This window comes from Centrocercus urophasianus, unplaced genomic scaffold (assembly GCF_019232065.1).
Source record: "Centrocercus urophasianus isolate 14NV4802_14NV808 unplaced genomic scaffold, USGS_Curo_1.0 seq_11, whole genome shotgun sequence".
Lineage (NCBI taxonomy): Eukaryota > Metazoa > Chordata > Aves > Galliformes > Phasianidae > Centrocercus > Centrocercus urophasianus.
Window position 1 is genome coordinate 39,940,769 of NW_024884253.1, and position 24,304 is coordinate 39,965,072.

Consider the following 24,304-nt stretch of genomic DNA (forward strand, 5'->3'; position numbering starts at 1 on the left):
ATGATGACATGTGAAAATAAAGTACTTAAAAAAAACTGAATGGTAAATTCAAAATGGAAAAACATCCACAAATCTAAGTATTACTCACGTTGTTTACAGGCTTCTCATCTCCTGATGAAAACACAAAACATTTCATCAAAATAGGACTTTTAATTTGAAACCTGATTTCTTAGATTTCTCCTTTTCTCTTTAACAGATAGTGCCTTTGTGGATTGCTCCAAACCTGCTCACCTTTTCTGGATTTGTCATGATTTTAGTTAACTATTTTCTAATATCTTTTTATGACTGGGACTACACTGCTTCGGGTAAATATCCTCATACTGTAATTTATTTTTATTTTTATTTTTTTTACAATTACAGTTGCTTATGTATGATACAGGGGGAACAGATACCTGAATCTTCCTCTCATTCCCATAATGTACATATAGTAGGGTCTGACCTCATGCATGGCATGATAAATTTAGATCTTTTTTATTGGAAAAACTGAATTTCATCCCTAAATATAGGTTTCAGCATATGCTGTTTGAACTCTATGATAGTATCTCATTTTATTTAAAGTCCATGCCAGGATTTTAATGAACACTCAAAGAACAGCTTAACATTCTTCATAAAGTTTTCATTGGTTTCACATTTCCTAATACCTGAATCCATGTCACGAGTGTGTTGATTCCCCTTCCATTATTACATCCTTTCACTATTCTAGACTCCCCCAAAAAATTTCTAAACAGATGTATCCTGAAATTCTCTCACTCCAAGTCCAAATCTCCATTTTCTCCTTGTGAGAGTCCAAGTTGAAAGTTCCTTAGAGTTGTTCCTGAGTGTAGGCATTGTTCAGTTCTGGTCTTCTCAGATCAGTTGTTGAAAAAAAAAAAGACCTACAGCCAGTAGCAAGCTTCTCCCAGATAACTAATACATAAAAATATTTGCTTTTCTTTAGACAATCTGGGGAAAGTTTAGCACTCCAGCACTTCACGTTCCAGAATAACTGCATTAGATTTTTTAAATCACTTTTAATTTCTAATGCCTGTGGTTGGATTTTGTGTGGTAGTCTTTTGTAGTATGTATATTACAACAATTCTGTGGGAAGAGTGATGTGCAAGCAGTTTTGGTACAAAAATAGTCTTGTATGAACACCAAATTCTGAGGTGTCGTGAAGCTTGGGTTGCCTATATTCATACTTCAACACTTGCCTTTCAATCAATGAAGCTGATAATTACCAAGTTCTGTAATAGTAGAGAATCCAGCACAGAACCTTTGACAGGATAATTGCATTAGGTGGATACATACTAAACATGAAGGATTTGTGACAAAGTTTGTTCTTTTGTGTGTAGTCTGCAGGCCTGCTCTTAGCTTCACAGGAGAACAGCATCCGTCATTTCTGAATTGAAAACGCTCATGCAATCCAATGAATCCTTTGAATATTGCATATCAATTTCATGCACAGGATCAGAAATAAAAGCCCCAATTTCCTGGACAGCTGTCTTTCATTCTGCAGATTGAAAACATGCAGCTAGGAGCCAGGAAGCGCCTTCTTCCCTTTCCTGCTGGCAAGGCGAGGCACTGAGGGGCGGGTGGTCTGAGGGGCCTTGCCTCAGGTGCCAGCCTCCCCCTGCAGTCTTGGGTGCAAGCCTCACACATGGGTGTTGGATGGAGGCTGCACGTGAATGGCTGCTGTTGTAGCCCTTACTGGGTTACAGACAGTTTAAATAGAACACCCTTGGAAAAAACATTGATTTCTTGAAAAGAGCAGCCTTGGGTTACTGACAGATGACAGAACCTTGGGTTCAGTCCAATTCAACTTTCTTTTTTGCATTCACTCAAAGTTATCAAGCACCTTATCAAAAGGAAAAAAAAAAAGTACTAATATCTGACCTAGTCAAAAGGGTTACCCACACTAAAGGAGTTACCTTTTATGACATAGGCAAAAGTCTCCTGTTCGGATTTGTATGGAAAGCTGATAAACAAAACCTGTATTTACACTAATAAAAATGATCAAGCTTAAAAACTACAGTTTCCAGATGTGTTTGTTTGTTTGTTTTTTAAAGGATATTTCATAAACATTAACTAGTTTTCTGATATTTCATTCAAAACATTTCACTATCTTTGACACTGGGGGCTCATCAGTGGCAGCTTGTTCATGTCTGTCTGTTCGTCTTGGTGGAGTGCTTTGATATTAACCACTGCTGCATTTTTCAGGTACCAGCCCTGGACGTGTTCCAACCTGGGTGTGGCTGTTCAGTGCTTTTACCACCTTCTGCGCTTATGCCTTAGGTAAAGTACAATGGATTGATGCTTCTTATAGTTTGATCTACTGGCTCCCTTGTACTGCTTCCAAAAGAGTCATAACAGAGAAATTATTGATCTCTCTCTAAGTTCTAAGTTGAAAATAAAAATGAAAACCAGTAGGGTTAAAAAACCACCAATTTTTAAAGATGCTTTTGTGCTCCTATGAGTGCTCCCTTATCTCTTTTCAAAGTGTAGATGTTTGTGAAGTTATAATATAAATAAAGATCGTTACATAGCAGCAGTTATTGCTGGGTTTTCTGAAAATGGTTGGCATGCAGGAGTGATGCTCTGAAAAAGTACCTGACACCTGCATTTTCAGAGATCGCTTTCGAAGTCAGGGAAAATAAAGGACAAAGCAGAGAGAAAGGAAAATGAATGTAGCATTTTAATCTGAGAGACACTTCAGTGCTTATGGGCTGTGTCAGCAGAGAGGGTGTGGACAACTCCATTATCCTGAGCATCTAAGGAGATGGGGTACTTTTTTTTTTTTTTTTTTTTTTTTTTTTTTTTGTCTCTTCTAGGGCTGCTTTTCTTTAATAACATATCAACAGCATTTTTTTGTTTTATATTCCATATTTACTTTTACCAGTATACCAAGATAGTATTTCTAGGTCCAGCACACCTTGCTGTGCAGTTGTGTGAAGCTACACCTCAGTGAGTTCAGACGTAGATGTAAACTGTTGCAGGTCTCAGAGTGGCATCTGCACCAGATGGATACATTCCCCTCCAAAGCTAACTCTGAAAAAGCAGGCAGTACATCAGAGCTCATTTTGGGGGGATTCAAGCTGATATATTTACAAGCATTGCACAGTGTTGCATGGAAGTATCTTCTGGAGCTGGTTCTTGTAAGGCACTGCATTGTGCAGTGTAGCCATGTAGTTGAGTGCCGTACTTCAGATATCTGGACTAGATGCCTGTGTTCTACACATGCTGAGCACTTTTAGTGTCAGACTCATGTATGTGGAACTATCTTCATTAGCCCTTGTGTTTTCCATTGTGCAGACACTTCCCTCTGTACTTTGAGTACCTTAGCATTTCACATTCACGTTGGAGTTTGTGCCAGAACTACTTTCTGCAGAATGTCTTTGTTTTTGTTTGTATCATGAACATCACTGGGACAACCATCACTTGACATTGATTACCAGTCAGATTTCCTAAGCAACTTTCCTTAATCGTTATCAGAAGCAGCAGCTTCTTTTACATCAACTGTTTTCTTTGTAACTGTGAGAAAGTTAATCAAATAGCCGTTGTTTCACAAATAGGAATTTCATGTTGGAGCTGTTACTGTATAACATCTCAAAAACCTGTCTGGATATTGAGCTTTGGAGGTTTTTACAGTAGATTTTGCGAGTGAGGCCTATTATTTCTAATACTTGGAAGGCAGGGAACATGATGCTGACAGTACAAGCTATAATGAACTAATATATATGTAGATTTTTGTATCTGCTGTCCAAGCCACTATATGAAATATTTAGTCTCCGATTTAATCCTCCATGGCCAAAGTTTTCCCTTTGGAAGACTGCAAAGAGCCATAGTAACTAACCAAATATGCAACTTAAATCTCTCTCAGCTTCTTTTTAATGACACAGTTACTCTCTCCAAATTCCCTAACATGCTGCTCTTTTTTTCCCCTCTTTGTTAAGGTGGTTTGGTTAATTTTCCCTTTCCATAAAGGGGACTATTTTTCACTATTATTTCGAGTTGCAATGCTTCAAAGTCATATAAACTTTAATAAAACTGAAGATTTGTGAACCTTCATGAGAAATAATATTAGAATTCTAAAGCAACAGAAATGTGATACAATATATGTCCACTATGGCATACAGTTATTATCATAAGTGATTTCCAACTGACACCTAAATTTTCAATACCTTGAAAAGCTGGTGAAATTGAATGGAAAAAAAAAGGGGGATAAGATTTTGTGAAAGTCTAGTTTTACATATGCTTTACAAAGTTACTGTATTTCTTCCCACACACATTATAATTAGAAGCAGTATGTTTCTTGACATTATTCATGTAAGATTTTTTTAAAATGAAAATATTCCTAAAACATGAAGGCCACTGTTTCATTGTGATGTACATAGTTTAGTATCTAATGTGAGTATTCCCTTGAGAAAATCTCAAATAACTTATGAATAGACTGCAATGTGATAGAAGGCACAGCAATGACAGCAGAGAAGCAAGATCCTAGGCTACCGCAAGTGAGGGCTTCCTCAAATACAACAGCTGGGGGCAGAGAAGCAAAGGAAAGAAACTTCTTACCTTCAAAAGATCTCCTAGATATAAGGATCTCCAACAAGACACCCTTGCCTCCATTGCCAACCCTTAAATGAAGTCTGGGATCCAGGATCCACCCTTTCTTGTCACTCAGGTTCACTGCATACACCTGAACTCCCCTGGGTTGGTCCTGCCTTCTCATCAGGCTCTCAGTCACTGGTACAGGTCATGACTAAGCATTGCCAATCTTTTATCATCCTCATTTTTTTAAAAAAGAACTAACCCTAAAACTGAGATCTGTCTAATCTGGGATAGATGTTCTTGAAACAAGAAAGACCATATGGTGCTTAGAAGTGTTCAGATATCTGATTGCTAGCTAAGTTTCAGAAGCATCATTTAACAGACTAAAGAATTTCTGCACTTCTAACACATTATTCAGGTAACCTCAGGCTTATATGCAGTTTTCTTTCTGCATGTTTCAGTAAGGTGCTGCTAACTCAATGGCAATGTTAATGGAGAGAGAATGTGGCTTGAGAAGGGAGCACTTTGTGGTCTTTCGTCTTTAGAGCTGTGAGAACTGCCTCAAGACATTTGTATCTGAGTCAAGAATATCTCACAGCTGTGCAGGTATGACAATAGGGAGATAGTCTACATTCTGTGACAAAATGAAATTTCATGTTTTTCTGGTTTAGTTCCCTGAAATATATTTACATTAAACAAAACCCAGTGCTGCCAAATAATCCAGAGAAGCTGCATATGATCTATAGCAGCTGTGGATTTTTGGTCTCACTCTGCAAAATTGTCCCTTCAGTCAACTCGGGGTTAATAATGCTATCAACAGCCAATAATTGTTGGCTGTGATAACTTCCAAGTAAAATAATAGTAAAAAATATATTATCCTAGCTATTACACCAAGTAATTTTTAAGAATTTTTCTGTTTACTTTTTCTGAAGAGGTTCATCCTGTGTACTGAACCTTCTCCTGCACTGAACTTTGATAAAGAAACTACTACTAAACATCCTCACCAGCAGGGCTGCATAGCAGAGTCTGAGGGCATGATTTGATAGTAAGTTTAAGACAGTTTTTGGCTGCCAGGCCTTCCACCTCCCTGCCTTCCCCACCTCTCCTTTGTGCCACCTCCACTGCTTTTTGTATTTCCCAGAGCCAACCCTGTTCAGTGACCCAGACCTAGAAGAACACAAAAGGTCTGGCTGTTTTTCTGTGAGCTGAGCAAGCTGCATGTCTTCCCCTGCTCAGCAGCAGGGAACTCTCAGGGTGGCTCTGGCCACAGTGACAAACCGTGTTGCAGAGTGAGAGCCATTACAGCGCTTGGCCATCTTTCAAGCACCAGTTCCTCACAGGGAGCGGAGGGGCAGCACTGAGCTCTGCTCCCTGTGACAGTGACAGGGCTCAAGGGAACGGCACGGAGCTGCATCAGGGGAGGGGAACTGGGGTTAGGGAAAGGGTCTGCACCAGAGGGCAGTGGGCATGGAGCAGGCTGCCCAGGGCAGTGGGCACGGCCCCGAGCTGTTGGAGTCAAGGAGTGTTTGGACTATGCTCTCAGATATAGGGTGGTCCTGTGGAGCCAGGGGTTGGGCTCGGTGATCCTTGTGCATCCCCTCTAATTCGGGATATTCTGTGATTCTATGAAATGCCTTAGTGAATTTACCCACAAGCATTCTCCGTGAAATGTCAGAATGCCCACAACAGCAACAGATGGGCATGAAGCCATGTGGGCACTTTCCTGCACGTTCACTGAGACACTGTCTGCAGGGACTGACATGAAAGTGTGTTAAGGCCACTGGAGACAAATGTTTCTGAATGTGTTTCTAACGGGTGTGAGGATGTTGGCTTTTAATAGAAGAACTGAGGTAAGAACAATGCTACATAAGAACTGAGGCAGTCCTAAATATGCTGGTTTTGAGATGATTGTGCTTCAGTTTGCTGTCAAAAGTGCATTTTTCCCAGGTACATATTGCAGTAAATTGTATGTATATATATATAACAACATATATGTAGTTAAATCTATGTGAGAAAACTACTCTTCTTGTTGTGTTCTAATCCTTTGTTTCTTTTTCCTTTCCAACCCTTTCAGATTCCATAGATGGGAAGCATGCTCGAAGGACTCAGTCCAGTAGTCCTCTGGGAGAACTGTTTGACCATGGGCTGGACAGCTGGGCTACCTCCATTTTTGCACTCTCTTTTTTTTCTGTCTGTTCCCGGGACAATGGGAAGACTGGAGTTTCTGTATATACAATGTATATGTATTTAAGCATTGTCTTGTTTAACTTTATGTGTTCACACTGGGAGAAATATAACACAGGAGTTCTTTTTCTTCCTTGGGGATACGATTTAAGCCAAGTGGTAAGTATTTATCATTCCTGTTTTATTTTTGTTTTTATTTTTTTAACTATGTTAGTGTTTGCATAATATTACTGAAATAGAAAAAAACATAGCTCAAGGCAAATGTATTTGGCTAAAAGTTTGAGTGTGAAATTGAATAACCCTAGAAGTAATTTAGAAAAATTTCCTGCGTTTGCAAAGAAAGGGCATTCTCAAGCAAATTGTCAGCACTGGGGATTCATTGCCTTGTAGGAAGAAGATTTGCAGCAAGCTTAGCAACTGGATGGCATGCGTGAGAATGTCATTTAACTGCCTTTGATTTGTGAAATTAACAAAAATTGTTATGCTCTCCAAAGCCGTAAGCAATTTTCCCACCAAAACTAGGTTCTGAAGCAGTGTGCAAATTAGTCCAGAGTTTATTAATGTAATTACACAGGTGTGTACATTACTAGGCCTGACCAGTTCTCCTAAGTCTTAAACTGAATGTGATAATATAAACAGCACTGTACATACTCAGTGAGCATCCACTGTTGTCAGGTGATTTCCACCCTTGAAAAATGTTAGATTAATTATTTGGGAATTATGTAAACTAGATTCAGAACGTGAATCATTTATCAGTCCACAGCCACCTTGCAGCTGACTTCTTGCCCAGCTTACAGCCCTGCCACACGATGGACATCTTCACAAACACGAGCAGTGAGGTTGCCACTTGCCGTAGTGACCTCACTGTGCAAATGAATGGTAGCAGTGGCAGCAGCATCATGTGTTGCCAAGGGCCCTGTGCTTGGATTTTGGGGCTGGCTAGGCTCTGAGACAGCCAGATAGCCAGACTCTTGCAGTCTGAAAAGCAAACTCCCAGAATTCTGAGATTCCTGTCCCAGGCATGGGATAAAAGGTACAGCCATAATTGAAAAGAAGTCTGACAAACATTCAAATACGTGTGTTAATGGAAATATGGTATTTGAATTAACGGCTGCAGATGTATTGCTGTAAACATAATCAGAATCCAGTTGTTTGAGAACAGCTCGGAGACGGTGGTCCAGCTGTGGTGCATCTGTTTTATCTCCTAGGAAATAGGTTCTGGGAGAAGAAGTTGGCTCAGCACTAAGACATTAGGCAGCCAGCTGGTCTGCGAGTTTGTGCTGTATCTGTGCAAGGCTTCTCAGTGAAGTCCTTTCAGCGGGAGATGAATGGCTGTGCTCAAACCAATTTCACTTGTTGCTTGGGTGATCGCCACAGATAAATATATGCACATTTAGAAAGATCTTTTTGATTGCAACCTCATCAGAACTGTGTGAGTGCTTAAATGTGGGAGTGGATATCAACTAATGAAGCCGTACTGTTAAATCTTCCAGTGCCTTTCAGTGACCTAGGCCCCTGCAGCAGCTTTCCCATCTGGGAAATAATGTAATAACATTTCCCCACCTCACAGATTTGTGGTGAGGCTTAATTTCAGTAGAGTTTGTAAACTGTTTTGATTATCTTGGATGCAAGGTGCTAACAAGTGTTACTTCCTCTTCCCCTTTGATGCGGAATTGCTGTCCTATGTGTTTTCTTTCTAGCAACTTCTGTGATGATTAACTTACAGTGAAAATAATAAGCATATAAATGTAAGGGTTTTTTAATGCTCAATTGCATAATCATCAACAGTGGCGGTAGACTGTATTATTGAAATGTCTCTATGTCCGTTTTTCCATCTGCTAAAATCAGCTTTTGTAGTTGTGATTGTCTGAGCAAAAAAACGAGACATAACGTGTAGATAGAGGTAGTATTTTTTGCATTAGTTCAAAGCAAATATTGTGCACATCAGAAAGACCCATACGTATTTTTTTCTGGCTGTGCTAAGTAGTCCAGTGAAAGACATTAATTCTGGAATAGACACTGCCTTGCCCTTGTTTTTCAAACTGGTCCAGTAATGTAGTATGATGGGTGCACTCTTCATAAAATCACAGTGTTATAGACCCACTTGGGTTCGTAGAGACCTCAAAGATCATCCAGTTCCAGCCCCCCCCCCCGCTGCAGACAGTGCTGTCAATTGCTAAACCAGGTTGCCCAGTGCCCGATCCGACTTGACCTTGAACACTTCCAGTGACTGGATACCAAGAACACCAGCAAGTGGCTAATGAGAAACAAGAAAGAAAATGCTTTTCTTGCTGCTTTGGTTTTTTGGTTTTTTTTTTTTCCCCTCAACTCGTCCACCAGATGTTGCCACAGTCGCATTCAGAGGAAGAGGGTGAGGCAGCACTTGCAGGCTGTTTTCAGGCTGCTCCCATGTTCACGATTTCCTACACGGCATTCCTAGCTGAGTTGCTGCATGAGCATGCCTCTGTGCTCTGTCTTAAATGATTCCACTGGCAGTATGATGTGATTGCATTGGCATGCCAGAAATTCAGGTGGACTGGTCCTCTGCTCCAGCTTTTAAAACGCATGGCATCCAGGAACATAGGATTTCATTATCATTACAAAGCTCAGGAAGTACTGCTTTTAATATAAGTGTACAGATAAGTAACTTAGAATCATAGAATTACAGAATCGTAGAATCACCAAGGTTGGAAAAGACCTCCAAGATCATGTAATCCAACTGCCCACCTATCACCAGTATTTCCCCACTAAACCATGTCCCTTAGTACAACATCTAAATAATTTCTTGAGTACCTCTGGAAGTGGTGATTCAATCCCCACCCTGAGCAGCCCATTCCAGCTCTTATCCACTCTACCACTCTTTTGGAGAGGAAATTTTTCTTAATATCCAACCTGAACAGAACACTGCTGCTGAGTCAGCTCCATTGCATATAAATACGGATGGTCCTCTGACTGGATCTGCGTTAACTTGGTGTTAAAAGAGCTGTTGTACCCTGGGAAAAACTATCTCGTTACAAATAGAGACATTTGTGGAACTTTGCTGATCACATTTTACTGTGTTTTGATGACTCATTAGAACTGGTAACCTAATTTCAAGAGCTGAGCTGTAGCTGGCACTCCAATTAGCACTGATTACAGCAAACAGCCCTTTATGGGGAACTATGGCATGTAAACCTGAGATACAGCGTTGATAAGTGTGAAGGAGAGTCAGTCGAAGGGCTGAATGTCAGTGGGCCCAGCATCAAGGAGCAGGACACAAGGCTGCCTTGTACTTACTCCCCTGCAAGCAGAGAGGAGCAGCCTCTTGGCACTGTGTCATCCTGACAGTTTCTGATAGAAGCCCCTTCCAACTCAAATGATTCATAGATTCTGTGTCATATTGTTGGAAGGACCATGATGGCTTCTCCTCCTGCCTGGTTCCTAAAGGAGAAGGCTGTGGCATCTTTCTGAGCACTGTGAGATTTAGTGGGAGCAAGGTGATATCACGGGTAAAGGGGAAAGCCCACATCTTGCATCAGATCCCTTCTTTCTGAACCATTTGATTATGATTTCACTCAAATGCTGCTTAGTTAATTAATCCCTCAGTGTGTTTTGTTGTTTGCCTGCCACATACCATGTGTCTAAATGCAAAATGAGCTTTTTTAACATACATAAGAAACCGTGTTTATAAGCTAATTATGCCAATTTCAACTATTTCTTGAAAGAATAAAAGTTGGGGAAAAAAGGAAAATTGAAAAATTGCACATCATACTAAAGCTCTTGTGGGAAATCATTAATTTTTATTATTTTAGGAAAATATCATACTTACTGTCAGTGTAAAACTTGTGTTTATGTGACGGTACTGTACTCCCTAGATGTTCAGTGTGAGTACTGTGTTAATGGAAAGTATTCCAAGGCATGAACAGTTAATACTGGTGTAATGTGCTAGAGACACTGAATATTACAATTCATGTCATTTTTTTGTGGAATCATAAAAATTCATAAGTGTATCCAGTGTAGTTTCAACAAAGATGAAAAAATGTTTGAATTTCTTTTCTGTATAATTCAGTATACCCAATGAGTCTGTATGCAAAACACACTAACCTACACATTAACACCATCTGTTTTCAGATTCCTATCTCTAGTAAGTGCTATTGCCTCCTCTTAGATGAGATCTTGAGACAAACCTGGAATTGGCCTCATCAGAAGCCACAGAACCCAATACCATATATGTCTGATACTTGCTTGCAATACAATCTTTACTATTATTTACTATATTTACTATTATTTAATTTGGACTTATTTTACGGAAGTTTGTGATTATGTTAATTTGCTCGTGACTAGCTTTATACATGAAAAGTACTAAATCCAATCAGTAAAAAGCTGTCTGTCTTTTCTTAGGTAGAATTACACCGTTGCACTTGGGAGCACTGCTGCACATTTTAATTATTATTATTTTTTACCATCAATGCCTTTTAAAACAGTCTAAAATACATACAGCTTTTTAGCATACTTAGTTTCTGTCTAATAATTTTGACAGTCTTCAATTTCTGCTAGCACAGCTTAGATCCAGGGACACAGCCAGCTTCTCATTGCCCAGGATTCTAAAAGAAATCTTGGGGGTGCTGCAATGAATTCACAGCGGTTATTCCTACTGATTCCAGTGATAGCAGGGGCTTGCTTACAATTCTCTAGAAACCAAAATACCAATGAATTGAAGCCAAAGAGTGTTTCTCCTACACAGCATCTGTTAAATGAGAGTCAACCTCAGCCTGGGAGCCTTGAAACCCCCAGTCCCAGGGCAGGGGATTCCCCATACGGCACGTTGCCTCAGCGCTCCCGTTCCTAGAGGTGTGCTGACATCTGACAGTGATACCCGTAGTGTTCTGCCAAAAATACTGACTGTAATAGCAGATAATACCGAAGCTCCTCTTTTATTGCTCGCCAAAAATGTCTGTTCAGAGTGCAACGTGTGAGGGTAAATTCAGGCTCTGTCAAAGCCAGCTGGAGTTTTGCCCTCAAATCTGATGGAGCTAAGAGTTCATCTGTCATGTCTTATGGATAACATAATGCAGTCTCCTTAGGGAGCCAAATGTTACCTCTGTTGTAGTGGGTTGTAAAACCCATTATATACATCCTTCATTTAGACCAGTATTTCTCAGAATCCTAAAACACAACTTTTGCTCTTGTTCCTGCTCTTCTCCTTTTGGTTCTCACGCAGGAAATTGTGCGTGCAGTCCTAAGATGCCCCATTCAATAAAATTCTTTAAAATTTATGTAATGATAGGGCAAGAGCCTTGAATTTAGATACGGAGAAGTGAATGAAGTCAAATACAGTGGTATCTAACAAAAAAAACAAGCTAAGCAAAAAGGTAGTAAATTCTATCATATGGTAAGGCTGGAAAATATTTGTGATCGCAGAGTGAGAAGCTGTACTGAATGGAAAAAATAGAAGTTACCAAGTGTTACCTGAGAAAAAATAAGTGAGTATGCAGTCTCCTCACAGCATTACAAGTAATGTGACTGCTTGGACTTAGAGGTACAGTGAATTTTCATAATTCACTGTTAATCTTGGTCCAGAACAATTCAGGGAACTGAACCAGACAGCACAGACTTAGCAGTGGTTGGCAGGGCTGCTGGCAGCTAGCATCAGGTGGAGAGCAGGGCTGTATTTCTGTTTGTACTGAGATGGTAAGCAAAATTCTGTGCCCTTAGGAGGAAAGGATTAAAAATGCATTATCTTTTTTTCTTAGGTGTTAATAACAGCATATCTGCTCACTGGCATTGTTGGTGTGGAAGTTTGGCAGAAGCCTTTCCTGTTTGGTTATTACATTACAGATGTTTTAGTAATCTTGCTTATAGGTAAGTGCCTGGATCCATAAAGAACTTCACTGTTATTTAATTCCTTTGATCAGATAATTCCCTATTTTGCCTATAAATTTCCTTTTCCTTTTGCAAGCATTGGCCAGTCCCAAGCTGACATGAATAGAGGTGATTAGTAAGAGTCTTACTGGTAAACTTAAGCTGGAAACATTTTTCCTCACTGAATTCATATCTGTTGTATACAAATAACACAAAAATCGTTCCTCAGTTATACATGCAGATCAATGTGCTGTTCTGACTGTTTTCAAACACTCACAAACTTCTACTATCAGTCAGGTAAAATGTTGCTCACATTTACATATGGTAAAAGATAAGTAGTTCAGTCTGCAGCACACTACAATCCAAAACATCATGGATAGAAGATATTATTTAAATAACGAGAGGAGGCAAAGCTGTAGATCTAGATGGTTTCTAAGTTCTGTTCTTAGAATTACTCTCAGACCAGAAGTATACATTTTTCATACACAGCAGTTGCCAGTTTGCTCATTACTTGACACTGTCAGTGTATCTTGAAGTAAGCAAAGAGCACCTTCCAGCTGCCACAGCTAGACTAAGAACATGAGTTACATTGCAATGAGCTAGAACAGCAGTCTTAGATACAAAGGTGTGCATGTGGAATGCTTCCGTGTGTTGATTGGAAGGTGACAACATCAGCATATGTATTTTTCCAGGATTTCTATATGAACTTACAAGTAATGACAAGTGGGCACAAAACAAAGGGTTTGGCACAGGCCAGACAGACAGAAATGGCCTTGAGCCAGATAGAGGACTTGAGAAAAGGCTATCACCCAGATCCAACCCCAGCCAGGGGCTGCCAACATGTTTGTTGGGGTGCTTCTAAACCTGCTGCATTTGCACAGCTTCGTGTTGTCACCTGCCTGCAGAGGTGTCTGCAGCATCTAAAACTGATCCTGTGTGACTGAAGTTGAGCAGTCTTTTTATTTGTCAGGACTGTTGTGAGCACAGAGAAAAAGGAAGAAAGGGCAAAAGCAGTTGGCTGCCCTTTTGGTAGGCAATGCAAGGATCAGTCTGGCCGTGTGCAGTGAGGAAATGCCCTCTGGTGGGAAGAGGGAGCTCTGTCTGCTCTGGGAGCCGTGCTGCAGAGCCAGAGATGGGTGCTGGCTTCTGAGTGAGCTGTGCTGCTGGGGTCTGCGAGTGCAGAGCTCCATCCACACTATCTACATCATTTCTGCTCCTCTTGTCAAGGCACATGACAGCTGCCTCTGTGAGGATCTGGATGCCCTTGGGAAGTCATGGGTGAAAGTTAAACTCAAACTAGTCAATGTATTAGGAAGAACTGTGCTAGGAAAGCACATCAGCATGACAAAATCCATAGAACTGAGCATCTTTTTTCATATTCTACTGCAAAGTGAAGTTTGATAGAGTGTTCCTTTAGATTTAGGAAGAAGCGCTGCTTCTGTCTAGTGTTGCATGGCAGGATTCATAAGCAGGGAGCTGAGTACTTCTTCCATCCTTGTCCCAAGCAGAGGAAATATAACTAACTGAGAGCCAAAACGTTTCTTTGAAAATACTGTTTCTTGCACTTTGTCTATAATGCCATTAGCAGGGCAACTTTTGCAGCTCAATTATACCTTTAATAAAGGTGTAAAGTATGCAGTGCTTAGTAGCATTCTGATCCGGAGAACACTTCAGCTTTGTCACAGGTATGAATCCCAGTTCAACAACAGTGCTTAGAATGTTTTATCACTGGATAAACTGTGTGCTGTAAATCTGGATATATAAAGTTTTTAGAAGCTTGCAGTAAATCCCAGGAACCCACTGTGCCCACTGAAAGAGCATTGAGGTAGCCCACACCAAGGGCAGAGCACAGCTTGCTCGGCCAGACCTGTTTGTCTCAAGTCACCTCCCTGCAGCACGCTCAGCTCACTGCCTCTGTGGCCACTCAAAACCCAGAGCAATGCAATAGGGCCTCTGCAGCTTTTTATGAGTTTGTTTCCCAGAACTCTGAGAGGAGCCTTTAAGCCCTAACTGCTATCCTTAACCATCTGATGGCATTTAAGAGTCAGCAGTGCTCACTCTAACAACAGACCTGCACGTCTGCTTCATCAATACTTGGCCAAGAGCATGCCTGCAGTTTTGTGCTTTTACTGTTCTGTACACAACAGGAGTTCAACTGCTGAGCTGTCACTTTTCTGAGCACAGCTGGGCTTTAGCTAGCTAGTACCTTTTATAGTGGGAAGGAATCCAAACAAGAAGCACAAGAGTGGAGTTTTTCAGATGTGCTTCCTGGAGTTTCTCGGAGAAAAAGAAAAAAAAGAAGAGCCCACATATAACCTCAGGATGAACTCCACTCCAAGCACATCCTCAGTGGAAGCTGCGGTATCACCAGGTGACATTCACTCCCCCAAAAAGCAATTTTTATCAGGTGCCAGAACACAGAAAGATATACATAAAAACCACAGTGATACCGGTGTTTAGATTAGAAGCTTTATGAAAACCTCCCAAGAGAGAGCTTTACATATGTCCCTGGGAACTGTCTTGCACACAGTGAACACCTGTAGGAAGGTCAGCACTTGGGCTGCTGAAAAGTGCCCTCGGAGGCCTTCCTTGTGAAGCTGAGAAACTTCTGCAGAGTGTTCTGTGGGAATTCTGCTACCCAGTGAATAGGAACATGTAATTTCTGCAGGCAGTGAATGCAATTCCATCCTGAAGCTCCAGTCCTTATGCCCCCTAACACACACCTAGCTGAGCATCAAACAAAATAAAAAAGGCTGTTCTCCGTTTTCAGAGCCTTCTGGACAGAAATACCTTTGTTTTCCTGCCTTCTGGACAGAAATACCTTTGTTTTTTTTCCCCTCTTAGCATGAAAGTAGCCAGACCTTTCTAAAGTTATGTGCCTGTGTGCTCAGCTGGAACTAATTACTTCTGCTCTCAGCAAAGCTTTTGTGGATGACACTCCAAAAGCCCCACTGGGATTTAACCACAACTGTCCCATAGCATTATCTGGCTAACGAGGGTCTCTTCAAAGGGCACCACTGGGGTGAGACCCGTCATTTATTTTCACCCCTCCAGGATGCCCCAAATACCAGGCATTCCCTGTCACTGCCTTATCGGGTTGAGAGCCATATAAAATATTTACAATAAGCATTTTAAAACAATCAGTATGCTACATGCAGTCTAGTACCAAAAATGATGCCAAAAGATGTCACGGACTTTATACAAAGATTTTAATTGACAGATAAACGTCAGTAGTTTAAGGAGCAGCATTACTAATTGATTATGGTTTCTGTCTCACATTGCAATTACATGACCTATGATAGGGTGCATGAAGCTTTTTCATACTCAAGACACACACGCTAGCTCTCTGTGGAATAGATTTTATAACGTGCAATAAAATCTGAGCTCAGGCTGCAATCTTCTCCACACTGGAAACATCCATGTAACTGTTTTCCTTTACTTGACTGTTTATTTCCAGGCAACTTACAGGAAATGTCTTTCAACCTATTAAATTTGTTCAGAAAGTGTTATCAGTCGTATCAGCTTCATTCCTTAGGGTGCCATGTTGGAAAAACTACTCCTAGGTGCACAGAAAGGTTCCTGCTCCTCCTCAGTATCAGTTGTCGTTGCAGAACAATGCTTTGTGGTTGAAAGATCACCAGAGCAGAGTGGATATGCTGTGCTTCATTGGTGTGTGGCACACGGTGCCGGCAGTTTTGCCCTCCAAACCCAGGGGCACATTTGAGTCTGCTCTAACTGGTGAGCAGCAGTGCCCACATCTGGCTCGTGAAGCTTGTGGCAAAGCTGGTGCAAATTTTCAAAGTACAGGTTTGAACATGAAATGTTCAGTGGAGTACTAACAGCTGTCGTAGATCGGAAACTTGAACTTTCTCTTAGAGATGGAGCCAAAGGATTCAGAATTTTTTCCTACGATGTGAACTGGATTGGGTCCTGTACTCTGCAAGGAGTGTGTGTGCCTTGAGGTTGCTCATTTCTCTGAGCTACTTAAGTATGTGAAATAGGGAATGAGTGCATAAAATAAAACACATTAGGAGAAAAAAAAACTAATGATCAGACCAAGCTGCATTTAAAACATGCCAAGTATTTCAATTCTGTAATGTTGAGAAAGCACAGTTATTCATCTAAAGCAGTTCTTAAACGATGTCCTATGCTGTATGGATTGAAGGAGGACAGAGAAGTCATACAGCTGGCAATTATACAACAGCCTGTTCCTTTTCCATGTAACAAAATTTTAGAAGGCCATGGTCAAACAGCCATCATCTGAAATGCGCATTTCTTTAGTTGAGTTTTTTTGGTCCAAGTCAGTGTTACAGTTAAAACATACCTGATATTTTATTCATTTGAATATATCTCCTGCATGCCAACCCTTCACAGGACATTTATTCCCGTAAATCCATTCAGTAGATCTGCATCACAGCAGGCAGGCAGGTTTCTTCTGGCTGGAGCAATCTGGACACAGCCCTCTACCTCTTCTCTGGGGCACAATTGCAAGTGAGGCAGCTTGCTTTCCCATGGAAAACCGGTGATGTTGGGAGCCTTCATAGCAATGCAAGGCACTGATCACAAAGACAACTTAAATGCACTTCAGATGGTGGAAGGAATTTTTCTTTCTTACATACATTAATTGTGTATTTTTTTCTGCTTCATGCCAATATGTCATTCTCCACTGATTTTCTATAGTTCCCATTGCAAAGTAGCTGATTGTTCTCCCTCACTGTTGGACAATTAAGTGATTAAACGCTCAGTTAAATGTTTTCTAAATTCTATCACTCCTACAGGCCCTGACTAGCCTTGTCTAAAAAGTGTAGTTAACATGAGTTTGCTTCTACTGCTCTGTCACCAATTTACCATCTAATAAGGCATTGCTGTGACAGATTATACAAGGCTTTATAAGAAAAGGGTGTGAAATACTCATTTGTCACTCCAGGTCTACATAAAACACACTGGAGTTCGTGTATAGAATAACCCATCCAAAATAGCCACAATAACCCAGAAAACAAGAGCTCTGAGTGTTGCTGGCAGGATTAAACCCTGAAACTCTGGGGTGAACCCTGAACCTCCAATCAGTGGTGTTGATCAAGATTCCATGATGGTGACTGTGACAATGATGTGGTTTCATTCCACAGGCAGTGAGAGCCCCAAAAGGGAAGTCACACAAGGGAACTCACCTGGCAGGGACCATCTGGTGGCCAGCCTTGAGTTTTTGACTAAGGGCACTGCTCCTCAGGTGCTTGATTCTTGCTGTATGCTGAAAAAGAAATTTGAACATCCATGCTTTTAAACAAGACTACATCAAAGCAGCAACTGCATCCATAACCTAATTTCTCAGCCTATACTAAAGCCCTCCAAATGCTAATTGTTACCTTGCAGCTCAGTTCAAAGAGATTAATGCACTGTGTTCTTAGACTTTGAAAATGAGCTATAAAATCAGAAAGCATGACAAATGCATCCCTTTACTGCTTTATACTCAGTGTCTTAGATTCTAAACATCGCAAACTTACATCAGCTTTTTGCATGAATGCAGTACTCGTGTTTACACAGTACTCTTAATCATGTCAAATGCTTTGAGAGTGTGTAGGTGTGTCCAGGTTTATTTTTCATCTGTCCTTAAATTACTTAATACAAAATTCTGAATTTACAGGCACAATTCAGTCTGAAAATTATAAGTTTAAGAGTTTTCTTCACTTACTCAGTGGTTATAAGATTGCAATTTTATGTAACTGTAATTATGTAACAGTAAAATGTAATTTTATAGTAGACCGGACAACTGAACATGCAGTAATCTGTGTGCACAACCAGTTATGAGTTTTCTTCCCAGGAAATGCGTGGGAAAGCCACACAGTTCCACAAAAGCTGCTGTTCCTGCTGGAAATGCTCCTGAATGTTCACCTTTCAATGAAGCCGGCTTTCAGGCACTGCTCAGCATGCTGAGATATGTTTTATAGATCTGGCTGTTCTAAATTGAAGAATTTTTCAAGCTTACATTGAGGCCTAAATATTTTCAATCTTCCTTTTTTTTTTTTTTTTTTTTTTTTTCTAGTGGAAAAGGAAGTACTTGCTATCCCATTCTTTTGAAACAAGCATAGTCTATGATGAATAAGCTAATGAAGAATAAGGGAGGAGGGTGATGATATTTAAATCGTAGGTGCAACATCAGCAGTTAAAGTGTTGGTTTTTACTCAGTAGAGCTTCTGCAGTATGCAAAGGAAAAGGTCTGTGCAGGGCTCTCCACAATTGCTCCAGGAACTCTGTTCTGGGGGAGGACAGGGAATGGTAGGTACCCACCTGAAGACTTTGTGATGAAATAGGTGCGAAGAAAATAAACAGCTGAGATACCTCTTCCTTTGAAGCAGTGTATTTCATTAAAAATAGTGTCCTAGGCGTTCTGGCTGCCTACTTAGAGTTATTTTAGCATTGCTTAAAATCTCTGCAGTTGGGTGAATTCAGGAACCTGGTTACCTGAGGCAGGCTAGGTCTTTTCTCTGGTTACTGTAAGAGCATTTTGTAGAGCTGACAGAGTGCCAGCTGCCAGTTTCTGGACTCATCCTCCCTTTCACTACAACAAGCAAGTCACCCAAGTGGCTGCACTGTGCCATGGTGAGATAAGCCTTGCAGTCTTCATGCCATCAGGAGGTTTTGAGGAATGTTTTAAGATGCCTTCGTGTAAGTGAACTTAAATACGTCACTGCCAGTCTGCCATTACTGCCAGGTTAACAGTGGACAAATGTATTGCATTGTCCATCTCTTGCTGTTTGTTTGTTAGTTTGTTTGTTTTCTGTTTTTGTTTTTTATTCACTCAGAAGTGTAACACAACTAACACCTTAGCAGTTTTGGAACGGAATTTGAAAGAGGCAAATGAAATCTGAAGTTGTCACTAGAACTGATGGGAATTGTCTTTTTGCCCTTTGCACACTTATATGTGTGTGCTTGAGTACATAACTGTCTGCATGCTTACAGATATATAAATCTCTCTACGCATCCTTGCTCACGTTTGGAATACAAGATATGCCTTTATTTCTGACATATCTGTAATCCTGAATGCACTGGTATTGGGTTTTGGGTTATTTTTTTGGTAGTTGTTGTTTTTTAATATGGACAAGATAATTCCTGATAAAGAGCTTTGCAAATGCTTATTTCTCTGAAAAGTGAGACGAGATACTGAAAGGCTCAGGACTGAGCATGGGATTGTGCCTAAATCCCAGGATTTGGGCTTGATGCCCAGCGTGACACAAGAATTCCCTGTGTGTATCTGTGCCACCCATCTGTGCTTTGCATTTCTGCCCTCAGAGCAGAGCTGTTTTCTTACCTTTGGGATTCAGGATTTAAATTAGCTGGGGAAGATATTGAAGGTAAAACTGAAAAAATACAACAGCAGTGATATTTTTAACAAGCATGTGGGGGTTGGACTCGACAATCTCTAGAGGTCCCTTCCAAAGCCTGCCATTCTGTGAATCCATGAATTGTCTGTAGCGTTAAAAACTTCTAATGCACTAAGCTTGACTTTGTTACGATTTTAAAATAAAATAGGCTATTTAAAAAAAGAAAAAAGAAGAAAGCACCAAGGCCATCCCTTGGGCATTGCAGAGCTGGACCAGCGCCTGAGGGACAGCATGGTGGTGGCTTTCCAGGCTGCACCTTTTGTTCCCTGGACCAGCAGGGAATGGCAGCAATGCGGAAGCAGTAATTTAGCTCCCAGGCACAAAGGGCTTCTTAATGCCAATTAAAAGACAGACTTAATGAGTACCAAAAGCAGCCCCCTAGCCAGGCCTCCTTAGCTAAAAGACAATGGGGGAGAGCAACGTGTTGTAGGAAATGATGGAATTTTGAAAATCCTGCAAGAAAGAGGGGAACACCCTTTGCCTTCCCTACTGCATCCTCTGCACTCAGTTTGTTAAAGGAAAGGTGTCTAAAAATACAGAGGAGTGACTGCTGTAACTGTCCCAGTCCAAAAGCGACTTTCAGCTATAGCTTGGGGATTGTTTGTGGTCAGCATGTTATTTCTAACTAAAATGGCACTTCATAAAAATAACAAATTGCTGGCAACCATTGGGCTTTGAATTCTATTTCTAGTTGCAGTCTCTATTTCTGTTCCTCTTGGTTGCTTTTCTCCTAACAAATCAAACTTCAGGATTGCAGCAGGAAATTTAGATTTAACCTCAAGAGTCAATGTTTTGTCTCATGTCTGCTCTAATGTGATGCAGATGTTGGAACTGCTGTATGTTACTCAAGCTTTTATTGAACCAGCCCTCCCTGCCTAATAGAAAACATAGATAACTGCAGTGCACATGAAGCACAGATCATTCTGAAGGCACTAAGCTTGCAAATTTTGTAAATACATTTACAAAACACTTGAACTGTAACTTCAGTTGCAAAGCCTTCAGCTGTGTGATACAGAGATTCCTCCATGGCAAAGAAGCAGAGCTCTTCATCTTATCTGTTTTAAGAAGCAACAGGAAGTAAACAAATGAAAATGCAATACCTGAAATGACTTGCAGGCTGGATATTCTTTTTCCAATTCTCTGTTTCTTCTCCTTTAAAAGATAATTGAGAAGACTGCAGAAATAGAATATCTACTGTATCCCTTTTTATTTGTTTTCCAGCAATCCTGGAATCTCTACTATCCCTGCACTTTTAGTTTTCCTTCTCCTGTGCTGCCACTCTGGCCATGCTAAGACTTAGGTATGTCTTTGATGAGGGCTGAATGCTAAACACTGACATTTCGTGAGAGCCCACTATTCTGCACTGACTCTGGTGCTAAGTAATTTGGAATGGTTCTTTCTTGTGCTCGTTCCTGCTGCCTTGTAATTTGTAATATTTCTAATAATGAGATGAAAGTGTGTTGTACTGACTGCGCGTGTGAAATTTTAAGGGCAAAGCAAAAAGTTTACAAAATCTGTGTTATTCTTCCCCCTACAAAATATTAATTACGCGTGCATTTAGTGCTCCCTTGGTGATCTTCAAGTATTATATTCTAGAAGCCAGGCAGAAATATATATGCTGCTGAGAGCCATCTCCGAGCAACAAACCGACCAGGCAGAGGTACTTGATACAGGAAAACCAAAACCAAAGAGCTCTGTGAGAAAATGGATATCACGGAGTAAAGAAGGTCATACATGCTCACCTAGTTGGGCTGACTACTGCTGCTGCTTTTTAAAAGCACTTGAATTCTCACTTCTTGCTGGAGTCCTTCTGTGCCCCTTGGACGAATGCATTCTGTGTGGGGGTGTTGCACAGCGCACCACACTGGTCCTCAGCCAGCGCCTGGGTCCTCAGCAGCAGCAAGGCACAGAGACACAGCGTTAACAAAGGCAAATTCCTTGTCCTTTATTGGTTAAAGCTGAGCTCCAGAAAGGTCACAGCTGTATTTAAAAAACAAAACAAAACGAAACAACAACTCATCAAAATGATGGCTATATCATGAAAATTAATTCCCTTACGCCACTGTCTCAGCAAAGCCTCACATTAATTGCATCTCAGCATATTGGACCATAAACCTATTATTTCCCCACTGATGTGGGCAGCGCTGTTGAAGATTAATTATCCTTACATATTCCATTGGAAAGCTTCTGGTGTCAGATTTGTCTCTCTCTGCATGAACAGAGAGCAGCTCACGCAAAATGGGGCCGTGATCTTTCTTAGATCCTGCAGAGGAACCTGCACTGCACACAATTGATTGTACTGACTTGTGGCATCACGTTTTAGAAGTCTTGCAGCTTTTGTCACTCATTGCACAAGAAAATCTGTATCAGCAACTACTTCTAGCAGCTAACACTTGGAAAAATAAGGAAGGTTATGTTATTGCCTAAAGCCTCTGAATTTCATTTGCGTCCTGTGATGAATACTAGAATACCAAGTCATTTCTACAATGGCTCATTGGCTCTCTTGTCATATGAGAGACTGTGGGATTGTCAAGCTGGTATGACTGTAAATCAGTACATATCAATCTCTCTTTTCTTCCAGGCTTCAGTTTACTTCTTTCATTTCCACAGACACTATACAACATCCACAGGTAAGTGAATTAACATTAAATAAGTTCTACCCCCCACCCCCCATTTAATTGTGTATTTAATGGTTTTGTTACATGAGAAATACATGTAGACTTTCAGCCAGCTGTCCTAAGATGGTACAGCAGCTTTTTTTTTCAGTCCAGCTTTCAGCATCTGACTGGCTTCTTTCCTATGTCTGTAGCCTCTCTAGTTTCCCTTTCACTTGCAGCTCCTCAGGCAGTCTCACACTGTTCCTGGATGGCAAAACAGTGAATGCCCTCTGGATATAAACAGTGTATTTTATTTGCAGCCAAATGTGATTCCTGACTTCTACCCGCTTTAAGCAAAATTATGTAGCTGATCATCTCCACTCCATAAAGAGTTTATTGTCTTTCAGATCCTCCTGTAAAACTCCTCTCTGTATGAAGGCTGCAGATAATTGCCATCAGATATGGGCTAGGCAGGTGGCAAGCTGTGATTACATCTAAGAGTTGGCTTGCTGCACCTAGTGATTTCATACACAGCTCTCTTATACTCCAGTGGCCTATTTTTATTAATGCTGTCTGCCTTCCTCTAGCACTTGCTAGCTCATTTCCCTCACCTGTCACATCGGGTCTCTCAGAACCCACATTTCCTGGAGGAGGGGCTGTCATTCCCTATCTTAAGGAATTAGTGGCAATGAGTGTTAGTGTGTTGATTTTGGAGAGACTCTAAGACAGCAATGCAGAGCTCCTAAGAGGCCCTCACCTCATCGCAGTCTGCCCCCAGTGAGGAGTTGCGGGCATGAGGGGCTTTGCATCAGGGAGGGCGAGGAGGAGGAGGGCAGCACTATGTTCTTTCCACTCATTTCGGGACTTTTGCTTAGTATTTGCCTCCTCATGTCATCATCTGACATAGGCCTTTTGGCAAGTTTTATCATCCCTCTAAGCAGAAGAGCACCCAATTCTAAACACCCAGCTGGAGTTGCTTGAAGGATGCACACACAAGCTATGTGCTGGTGAGGAATTTGTGTTTTCCAGTAATGCGCTTTCTCTCCATCCTGCTGCCTGTTCTCAGTCATTATTTTATCAGAAGACTATTCTTTTTAGGACTGAAGAAAGTATTTATTGGCTTTTTGTCTAGCTGCCTTTATAAACACAGATAGTCAGAGATTTTAAACAGGACACTTCCCAGTACACTTCAAACACAGAATCGCTCATGTGAAAACTGTGTATGAAGAAATAGTTTAATGATAGTGAATTTTAGTACATTAAAGCTCCTACTGCTTTTATAACCTCTCAGCGTGTTCTGCCTGAGTGAGAATGCAAGCCAGATGCAAAAGGCACTGATGTTACATTTACCATTTTCCCATCTGACAGAAAATAGAGTCCTTCGCTACCTTTATTTAGTACTGTCTCTAAAAAGCATCTTAAAACATCCAAGAAGAAAAACAAACAAATAATGCCTCACAGATTTTCCATCACTTTAGTTAGCAAAAAAAAAAAAAAAAAAGTACCCCCTACCTTTTGCCATTGCTGTGGGATTGTCCAACATGTCTCCTCTCAATCCACGTAACAGCAATACCTGCCAGCCACGTGCTCAGCTGTGTTGTCTCTGTATTGGCTGAAGTCGTTTCCTGTCTTACATTAGAAGGTTAATCATCTAAAAATACACATTTTGAGTTCACAGTAAGTTTGCATGCTGTGCATTTGGTGACACTGGAGCTACTACAGCTCACTGTGTGCAAGCCAAAGGGGTCCACTGCCAGACAGTGACGAGAGAGGGGAGCT

General features: G+C 40.9%; 1 protein-coding gene and 1 long non-coding RNA gene across 4 annotated transcripts in view; one reads left to right on the forward strand and one right to left on the reverse strand.

Annotated features, from left to right (window-relative positions):
• The window catches only part of LOC122155215 (ethanolaminephosphotransferase 1-like), a 47,987-nt gene that overhangs the window by 16,754 nt on the left and 6,929 nt on the right, over positions 1-24,304 (forward strand). For both annotated transcript variants that reach the window (XM_042809047.1, XM_042809048.1), the window contains exons 3-7: positions 197-305; positions 2,197-2,271; positions 6,599-6,867; positions 12,441-12,549; positions 22,510-22,558. In XM_042809047.1, the coding sequence (XP_042664981.1) occupies positions 197-305; positions 2,197-2,271; positions 6,599-6,867; positions 12,441-12,549; positions 22,510-22,558 (611 nt within the window). The remainder of the gene's footprint in view (positions 1-196; positions 306-2,196; positions 2,272-6,598; positions 6,868-12,440; positions 12,550-22,509; positions 22,559-24,304) is intronic.
• LOC122155217 lies at positions 15,776-24,101 on the reverse strand. 2 transcript variants are annotated; one of them, XR_006167171.1, is made up of 4 exons: positions 24,038-24,101; positions 21,671-21,908; positions 17,718-17,797; positions 15,776-17,105 (listed from the first exon to the last, which is right to left on the reverse strand). It is a non-coding gene; the product is annotated as an uncharacterized LOC122155217 (long non-coding RNA). The 2 variants fall into 2 exon arrangements; XR_006167170.1 differs by having other exon boundaries at positions 15,776-17,263.